Raw genomic sequence first — 9981 nt, 5'->3', positions numbered from 1 at the left:
GGCTCCCCCATACTGTGTGTTAGTGGGGGCGTCACTCTAGGGCTCCCCATACTGTGTGTTAGTGGGGGCGTCACTCTAGGGCTCCCCCCATACTGTGTGTTAGTGGGGGTGTCACTCCAGGGCTCCCCCATACTGTTAGTGAGGGCGTCACTCCAGGGGCTCCCCCATACTGTGTTTAGTGGGGGCGTCACTCCAGGGCTCCCCCATACTGTGTGTTAGTGGGGGCGTCACTCCAGGGCTCCCCCATACTGTGTTAGTGGGGGCGTCACTCCAGGGCTCCCCCATCCCTTCCCGTGCTGCCATGGAGGGTCCGGAGCCGGCGGAGGGGGGAGCACGTCCTGAACCTTTACCGCATGGGTCTGGAGAACCTGAGCTTGGAGCAGATCTCAGAGGAGCGGAGACAAGAGGTTCTGCAGCTGCTTCTGCCCCACAACCGCCTGCTGGTGCTGCCGCCCGCTGTGGCCGCCTTTCTCCCAGCTGCAGCTCCTGGACATCAGTAATAATGGCCTGGCCTACATCGGGCCCGAGCTCCTGGAGCTGACCCAGCTGAAGACCCTGCTGGCCAAGAACAACCGCCTGGACGAGTCCTCCCTGCCCAAGGACATGGGCTCCCTGCGGCTGGAGGTGGTCAACCTCAGCGGGAACCAGTTTGAGGAGCTCCCAGTCAGCTGCTCCAGATGCGGACCCTCAAGACTCTGTCCCTGGGGGGCAACCGGCTGAAGAGCATCCCGGGCAGAGATCGAGAACATCACCAGGTGAGGAGGACACACACGCTATCACCAGGTACGGATGGGGGGGAAATGAAGGAGTGGGGGGGGACGCTATCAATCAGATATGGATGGGGGTGAGGGGGAAAATAAAGGTGGGGGGGTGGAGACACGCTATCATCTGTACGAGGGGGGAGACACACAAGCTATCACCAGGTACGGCTGGAGGTGAGGGAGCAAACAAAGGGGAGGTTGGGGAACGCTATCACCAGGTACGTGGGGGGGGGGGGGGAGAATGCTATCACCAGGTACGTGGTGGGGGGGGAGGAATGCTTTCACCAGGTACGTGGGGGGAATGCTATCACCAGGTACGGGGGGGGGGGGGGGAGGAATGCTTTCACCAGGTACGGGGGGGGGGTGCTATCACCAGGTACGGGGGGGGGGGGGGGGGTGCTATCACCAGGTACGTGGGGGGGGTGCTATCACCAGGTACGGGGGGGGGAGGAATGCTTTCACCAGGTACGTGGGGGGAATGCTATCACCAGGTACGGGGGGGGTAATGCTATCACCAGGTACGTGGGGGGGGGGGGATGCTATCACCAGGGGGGGGGGGAATTTTATCACCAGGTTTCCCATTATTTGATTAATGCAAAGTGCAGATCTCCGCTCTACTGATCGCTGAGGAGCAGATTCGCGTTTCCTTTATCTTCCTTGTATAGCGCCATTACTTCTACTGCGCTGCACAGACTTCAGTCACTGTCCCCATCGAGGCTCACCAGCTATATTCCCCATCAGTCTACAGTGTGTGGGAGGGAAAAGGAGAACCCATAGGAAACTCTGAAAACACAGGGAGAACATACACACTGCAGCGCTGCAAGGCTATATTGCTAGCTACTGAGCCACCGTGCTGCCCTATATATAGTACAGTGCTGACCACTGAGCCACCGTGCTGCCCTATATATAGTACAGTGCTGACCACAGAGCCACCGTGCTGCCCTATATATAGTACAGTGCTGACCACTGAGCCACCGTGCTGCCCTATATATAGTACAGTGCTGACCACTGAGCCACCGTGCTGCCCTATATATGGTACAGTGCTGACCACTGAGCCACCGTGCTGCCCTATATATGGTATAGTGCTGACCACTGAGCCACCGTGCTGCCCTATATATGGTACAGTGCTGACCACTGAGCCACCGTGCTGCCCTATATATGGTACAGTGCTGACCACTGAGCCACCGAGCTGCCCTATATATGGTACAGTGCTGACCACGGAGCCACCGTGCTGCCCTATATATGGTACAGTGCTGACCATGGAGCCACCGTGCTGCCCTATATATGGTACAGTGCTGACCATGGAGCCACCGTGCTGACCTATATATAGTACAGTGCTGACCACGGAGCCACCGTGCTGACCTATATATAGTACAGTGCTGTCCACGGAGCCACCGTGATGCCCACGGAGCCACCGTGCTGCCCTATATATGGTACAGTGCTGACCACGGAGCCACCGTGCTGCCCTATATATGGTACAGTGCTGACCACGGAGCCACCGTGCTGACCTATATATAGTACAGTGCTGTCCACGGAGCCACCGTGATGCCCACTGAGCACTGTGCTGCCCTATATATATAGTACAGTGCTGACCACGGAGCCACCGTGCTGCCCTATATATAGTACAGTGCTGACCACGGAGCCACCGTGCTGCCCTATATATAGTACAGTGCTGACCACGGAGCCACCGTGCTGCCCTATATATAGTACAGTGCTGACCACGGAGCCACCGTGCTGACCTATATATAGTACAGTGCTGTCCACGGAGCCACCGTGATGCCCACTGAGCACTGTGCTGCCCTATATATAGTACAGTGCTGACCACGGAGCCACCGTGCTTCCCTATATATGGTACAGTGCTGACCACGGAGCCACCGTGCTGACCTATATATAGTACAGTGCTGTCCACGGAGCCACCGTGATGCCCACTGAGCACCGTGCTGCCCTATATATGGTACAGTGCTGACCACTGAGCCACCGTGCTGCCCTATATATGGTACAGTGCTGACCACGGAGCCACCGTGCTGCCCTATATATAGTACAGTGCTGACCACGGAGCCACCGTGCTGCCCTATATATAGTACAGTGCTGACCACGGAGCCACCGTGCTGCCCTATATATAGTACAGTGCTGACCACGGAGCCACCGTGCTGCCCTATATATAGTACAGTGCTGACCACGGAGCCACCGTGCTGCCCTATATATAGTACAGTGCTGACCACGGAGCCACCGTGCTGACCTATATATAGTACAGTGCTGTCCACGGAGCCACCGTGATGCCCACTGAGCACTGTGCTGCCCTATATATAGTACAGTGCTGACCACGGAGCCACCGTGCTTCCCTATATATGGTACAGTGCTGACCACGGAGCCACCGTGCTGACCTATATATAGTACAGTGCTGTCCACGGAGCCACCGTGATGCCCACTGAGCACCGTGCTGCCCTATATATGGTACAGTGCTGACCACGGAGCCACCGTGCTGCCCTATATATGGTACAGTGCTGACCACTGAGCCACCGTGCTGCCCTATATATGGTACAGTGCTGACCACGGAGCCATCGTGCTGCCTTATATATATATATTACAGTGCTGACCACGGAGCCACCGTGCTGCCCTATATATAGTACAGTGCTGACGACGGAGCCACCGTGCTGCCCTATATATAGTACAGTGCTGACCACGGAGCCACCGTGCTGACCTATATATAGTACAGTGCTGACCACGGAGCCACCGTGCTGCCCTCTATATGGTACAGTGCTGACCACGGAGCCACCGTGCTGCCCTCTATATGGTACAGTGCTGACCACGGAGCCACCGTGCTGCCCTATATATAGTACAGTGCTGACCACGGAGCCACCGTGCTGACCTATATATAGTGCAGTGCTGACCACGGAGCCACCGTGCTGCCCTATATATAGTACAGTGCTGACCACGGAGCCACCGTGCTGCCCTATATATGGTACAGTGCTGATCACGGAGCCACCGTGCTGCCCTCTATATGGTACAGTGCTGACCACGGAGCCACCGTGCTGCCCTATATATAGTACAGTGCTGACCACGGAGCCACCGTGCTGCCCTATATATGGTACAGTGCTGACCACGGAGCCACCGTGCTGCCCTATATATAGTACAGTGCTGACCACGGAGCCACCGTGCTGCCCTATATATGGTACAGTGCTGACCACGGAGCCACCGTGCTGCCCTATATATGGTACAGTGCTGACCACGGAGCCACCGTGCTGCCCTATATATGGTACAGTGCTGACCACTGAGCCACCGTGCTGCCCTATATATGGTACAGTGCTGACCACGGAGCCACCGTGCTGCCCTATATATATATTACAGTGCTGACCACGGAGCCACCGTGCTGCCCTATATATAGTACAGTGCTGACCACGGAGCCACCGTGCTGCCCTATATATGGTACAGTGCTGACCACGGAGCCACCGTGCTGCCCTATATATATATTACAGTGCTGACCATGGAGCCACCGTGCTGCCCTATATATAGTACAGTGCTGACCACGGAGCCACCGTGCTGACCTATATATAGTACAGTGCGGACCACGGAGCCACCGTGCTGCCCTATATATATAGTACAGTGCTGTCCACGGAGCCACCGTGATGCCCTATATATAGTACAGTGCTGACCACGGAGCCACCGTGCTGCCCTATATATGGTACAGTGCTGACCACGGAGCCACCGTGCTGCCCTCTATATGGTACAGTGCTGACCACTGAGCCACCGTGCTGCCCTATATATAGTACAGTGCTGACCACGGAGCCACCGTGCTGCCCTATATATGGTACAGTGCTGACCACGGAGCCACCGTGCTGCCCTATATATGGTACAGTGCTGACCACGGAGTCACCGTGCTGCCCTATATATAGTACAGTGCTGACCACTGAGCCACCGTGCTGCCCTATATATATTACAGTGCTGACCACGGAGCCACCGTGCTGCCCTATATATAGTACAGTGCTGACCACTGAGCCACCGTGCTGCCCTATATATAGTACAGTGCTGACCACTGAGCCACCGTGCTGCCCTATATATAGAACAGTGCTGACCACGGAGCCACCGTGCTGCCCTATATATAGTACAGTGCTGACCACTGAGCCACCGTGCTGCCCTATATATGGTACAGTGCTGACCACGGAGTCACCGTGCTGCCCTATATATAGTACAGTGCTGACCACTGAGCCACCGTGCTGCCCTATATATATTACAGTGCTGACCACGGAGCCACCGTGCTGCCCTATATATAGTACAGTGCTGACCACTGAGCCACCGTGCTGCCCTATATATAGTACAGTGCTGTACTATATATAGGGCAGCACGGTGGCTCCGTGGTCAGCACTGTACCATATATAGGGCAGCACGGTGTCTCCGTGGTCAGGGGGGGCCTGCGTGCCGGGGGGGGGGGTCGGTGCGGGGGGGCCTGCGTGCCGGGGGGGGGGGGGGTCGGTGCGGGGGGGCCTGCGTGCCGGGGGAGGGTCAGTGCGGGGGGGCCTGCGTGCCGGGGGGGCCTGCGTGCCGAGGGGGGGGGGGGGGTCGGTGCGGTGGGGGCCTGCGTGCCGGGTGGGGGGTCAGTGCGGGGGGGCCTGTGTGCCGGGGGGGGGTCGGTGCGTGCCGCCTGCGTCCCGGGGGGGGGGGGGGGGGTCGGTGCGGGGGGTTGCCACCAGTCTGCTGCGGACTCCATCCTGTCAGTGCCTATCCTCGGGCTCTGGGATTACAGAAGGGGCTTATATGTGGGGGTCACCGCTTGTATCTGCTGGTGTAGTTCCGGTGACAGCCCCCGGGGGGCGCCTCGTCCTGTCTGAGGATTGCTGTGACGTCTGCGGTCGGGGAATGTGTTGCGTCTTCTTGGAATCTAATCTGCGGCCCTTCCTGGAATGGGTTAATGCTGCGCTCGGCCCCGCCCCCGCCAGCTGCTGATTCCAGGTTCACTGGGTCCAAAGTAAATTGTGTATAAAGGTGACGCTGATACATTGTATCTCCAGGTGACACTCTCCTGATAACTCTTCACCTGCCAGAGCTTGTTTGTTCAGGGGTCTCTCCTTGTGCTTGTGTTATGGTGGGTGGTCACATTTCCATTCTCTATGTTGCGCTGTTGGTAAAAAGTATTTGCCCCCCATGAGGTCTTGTTGTTGCACTAAATTTGTTGTCAAATAATAAAGTAAATGAGCATAAAAAGTGTTGAAGTAATGTGCAAAAGTGCGTGCACCCTAATGATGCCGCCGTCGGCCCGCTCACTGTATGTGGGGGGTCGGACTGTGCGGACCCTCATCCGTTCTCTCTTGGTTTTGCAGTCTGGAGTTCCTGTACCTGGGGGGGAATTTGATCTCGTACATCCCCCCGGAGCTGGCGAACCTGCCGTACCTGAGCTACCTGGTGCTGTGTGACAACCGGATCCAGAGCGTCCCCCCGCAGCTGGCACAGTGAGTATGCCCCCCGCAGCTGGCACAGTAAGTGTGCCCCCCCCTCCCCCCACAGTTGGCACAGTGAGTAACCCCTCCCCACAGTTGGCACAGTGAGTATGCCCCCCGCAGCTGGCACAGTGAGTGTGCCCCCCCCTCCCCCCACAGTTGGCACAGTGAGTACCGCCCTCCCCGCAGTTGGCACAGTGAGTATGCCCCCCACAGCTGGCACAGTGAGTGTGCCCCCCCTCCCCCCACAGTTGGCACAGTGAGTACCGCCCTCCCCGTAGTTGGCACAGTGAGTACCGCCCTCCCCGCAGTTGGCACAGTGAGTACCGCCCTCCCCGCAGTTGGCACAGTGAGTACCGCCCTCCCCGCAGTTGGCACAGTGAGTACCGCCCTCCCCGCAGTTGGCACAGTGAGTACCGCCCTCCCCGCAGTTGGCACAGTGAGTATCCCCCCTCCCCCCGCAGCTGGCACAGTGAGTATCCCCCCCTTTCCCCCCACATCTGGCACAGTGAGTACCGCCCTCCCCACAGTTGGCACAGTGAGTATCCCCCCCTTTCCCCCCACAGTTGGCACAGTGAGTATCCCCCCCTTTCCCCCCACAGTTGGCACAGTGAGTATCCCCCCTTTCCCCCCACAGTTGGCACAGTGAGTACCGCCCTCTCCACAGTTGGCACAGTGAGTACCCCCCCCCCTCCCCCCGCAGCTGGCACAGTGAGTACACCCCCTGCACTTCCTCTTGGGCCCCGATCTTCGTCCATCCATGGTCGGACCCCGGCCGCTGTCCTCATATTGTGGAGTGGTCGGTGTAGATTTGGCCTCAGACTGGAGAGCGCCCCCTGGTGGAGCGCCGGGTCATGTACTCGCGGCCCGTGGATCAGCTTTTTTTTAATTTTCTTCCTTTAATTATTAGTTTTCTGCTGTCACTGACATAAAATATTATAATAAAATAATAAAGCTCTTCCGCTCGGTAACAGAAACCGCTGCGTATGGCGGAGCGGCTTATTCAGGGGTCTTTGTGCAGCAGCGCCACCCTCTGGCAGCCGCCGGTGTCACTGATGGTGAGTGCTGTGCAGTGCACTGACCCGGTGTCTGCTCTTTGCAGGTTGCACTCCCTGCGGTCGCTCAGCCTCCACAACAACCTCCTCACCTACCTCCCGCGAGAGATCCTGAGCCTCGTCCGCCTGCAGGAGCTCAGTCTGCGCGGGAATCCTCTCGTGGTGAGATTCGTCAGGGACCTGACCTACATGCCGCCCACGTTACTGGAGCTGGCCGGCCGCACCATCAAGAGCCGCGGCGTCCCCTACAGCCCATGGGAGCTGCCCGAGAACTTACTGACCTACCTCGACCTCGCCAGCAAGTGTCCCAACCCCAAGTGCGGAGGTGAGAACCGCCCAAACATGTCCTCCACCCTGGGTATGCATAACTGTATAGAGGGAACGTCAGCAGAATACTGAGTGCAGCTCTGGAGGATAATACAGGAGGTAACTCAGGATCAGTAATGTAATGTACACAGTGACTGCACCAGCAGAATAGTGAGTGCAGCTCTGGAGTATAATACAGGGGGTAACTCAGGATCAGTAATGTATGTATACAGTGAGTGCAGCTCTGGAGTATAATACAGGAGGTAACTCAGGATCAGTAATGTAATGTATGTACACAGTGACTGCACCAGCAGAATAGTGAGTGCAGCTCTGGAGTATAATACAGGAGGTAACTCAGGATCAGTAATGTATGTACACAGTGACTGCACCAGCAGAATAGTGAGTGCAGCTCTGGAGTATAATACAGGAGGTAACTCAGGATCAGTAATGTATGTATACAGTGAGTGCAGCTCTGGAGTATAATACAGGAGGTAACTCAGGATCAGTAATGTATGTATACAGTGAGTGCAGCTCTGGAGTATAATACAGGAGGTAACTCCGGATCAGTAATGTAATGTATGTACACAGTGAATGCATCAGCAGAATAGTGAGTGCAGCTCTGGAGTATAATACAGGAGGTAACTCAGGATCAATAATGTATTGTATGTACACAGTGAATGCATCAGCAGAATAGTGAGTGCAGCTCTGGAGTATAATACAGGGGGTAACTCAGGATCAGTAATGTAATGTATGTATACAGTGAGTGCAGCTCTGGAGTATAATACAGGAGGTAACTCCGGATCAGTAATGTATGTATACAGTGAGTGCAGCTCTGGAGTATAATACAGGAGGTAACTCTGGATCAGTAATGTATGTATACAGTGAGTGCAGCTCTGGTGGCAGTGAATGATTCTCCCTCTTCTCTCACAGGCGTGTACTTTGACAGCTGCGTGCGTCACATCAAGTTTGTGGACTTTTGTGGGAAGTACCGGCTGCCGCTGATGCATTACCTGTGCTCCCCGGAGTGCTCGTCTCCCTGCAGCTCGGTGTCTTCTCAGAGTGAGTCGGACTCGGAGGATGAGGCGAGTGTCGCCGCTCGCCGGATGCAGAAGGTTCTTTTGGGCTGAGCGTTTTCCATGGACTCGAGTTTGACGCTTTCCGGGATTTATGGACGGATTTTGACTTTCACCCTCTGATCCCGTTAATGTGAATCCAGCAGCGCCAGGATTATCCGGCCGTGTCCTGCGCCGCCATTGTGCCTTCCTGCTGGCCGTTGCAGCGCTGTACGGGCGGCTGCAGCGCTGGTCATGTGACCTCTCCGGGAGGATTCTCCGCTTCTCGCACTTTATCCGGACATTAGACATGATGGCTGCTGTTACCAAGCAGGAGTCTGATGGGGCAGCGGACTACAACTCCCAGCATGCCTGGACTCCTGCTATCGGCCTTGTTCTGTCCCGTGTGGCCTGATGTCGGTGTGTATAGGGGGATATATAATGACGGGTGTCAGTGGCCCCTGCACACGAGGTCTCTGGCTCCGCATTCAGTATAATGTGACTGCGCCGGCCGCCATGATACAGGAGGACCTGCGCCGCCGAGGTGCAATGTGCCAAAACAAGGCCAACCTTCACAATGGTCACTGGGGGGCGGGGGCTTCTCCAGAGACCCCTGAGTATTAATCGCTGCCTTAGTATTACCTGGTGTCTTAAAGGGCCATACCGCCTTAATAAGTGGCTAGGATCAGCTGCCCGCTGCCTGCCCCCCGCACTATAGGCCTCTCCATCCGGTGCTGCCGCTGGTCCATACACCTGATGGCTGGGAGTCTGGTATGTTGTGTGCGCCTCCTGCAGGTGATGAGCGGCATTACAGCCAGTGTTATCCATCCTCCATTCTCATAGAAATGTGATTATTCTACATTAAAGGTTAGTAGAGTTATCTGAGGCCTCCATGTGTCTGGGTCTCTGCAGCTGTACAATGGCTGCTCCTCTGCTCCGATACTCTGCTTGCTGTCAGGGAATAGTTTCCAGTGCCACGGCCTCCTCCCCAGCACCGGCTGCTCAGCCTCCTCCTCCCCCCCCCCCCCCCAGCTCCAGCTGCTCGGCCTCCTCCTCCCCTCCGAATCGGCTGCTCAGCCTCCTCCTCCCTCCAGCACCGGGCCGTATGCCCCCCTCCTCCTCCTCTCTGCACTGGCCGCTCGGCCTCCTCCTCCTCCCCCCAGCACCGTATGCCCCCCTCCTCCTCCTCTCTGCACTGGCCGCTCGGCCTCCTCCTCCCCCCAGCACCGGGCCCCATGCCCCCCTTCCCCCCAGCACCGTATGCCCCCCTCCTCCTCCTCCTCCTCCTCCGCCCCCCCTCCTCCCCTCTGCACCGGGCTGCTCCGCCTGATGACAGTACCGATCTTCACTCATCAATGGATTAAATAGAACACTA

At 57.0% G+C, this 9981-nt stretch overlaps 1 protein-coding gene across 1 annotated transcript; it reads left to right on the top strand.

The window, feature by feature from the left end:
* Positions 1–6: 6 nt before the first annotated feature.
* LRRC58 (leucine rich repeat containing 58) lies at positions 7–9486 on the top strand. The gene is given in 8 exon segments (XM_075332779.1): positions 7–325; positions 327–467; positions 469–655; positions 658–731; positions 733–755; positions 6077–6205; positions 7296–7573; positions 8485–9486. Coding segments are annotated over 8 exon segments (1053 nt in total). The 5' UTR covers positions 7–301; the 3' UTR covers positions 8682–9486.
* Positions 9487–9981: the final 495 nt, after the last annotated feature.

Source organism: Anomaloglossus baeobatrachus, chromosome 2 (genome assembly GCF_048569485.1).
Source record: "Anomaloglossus baeobatrachus isolate aAnoBae1 chromosome 2, aAnoBae1.hap1, whole genome shotgun sequence".
NCBI classification, from domain to species: Eukaryota; Metazoa; Chordata; class Amphibia; order Anura; family Aromobatidae; genus Anomaloglossus; species Anomaloglossus baeobatrachus.
This window is presented reverse-complemented; position numbering and strand designations above follow the sequence as displayed.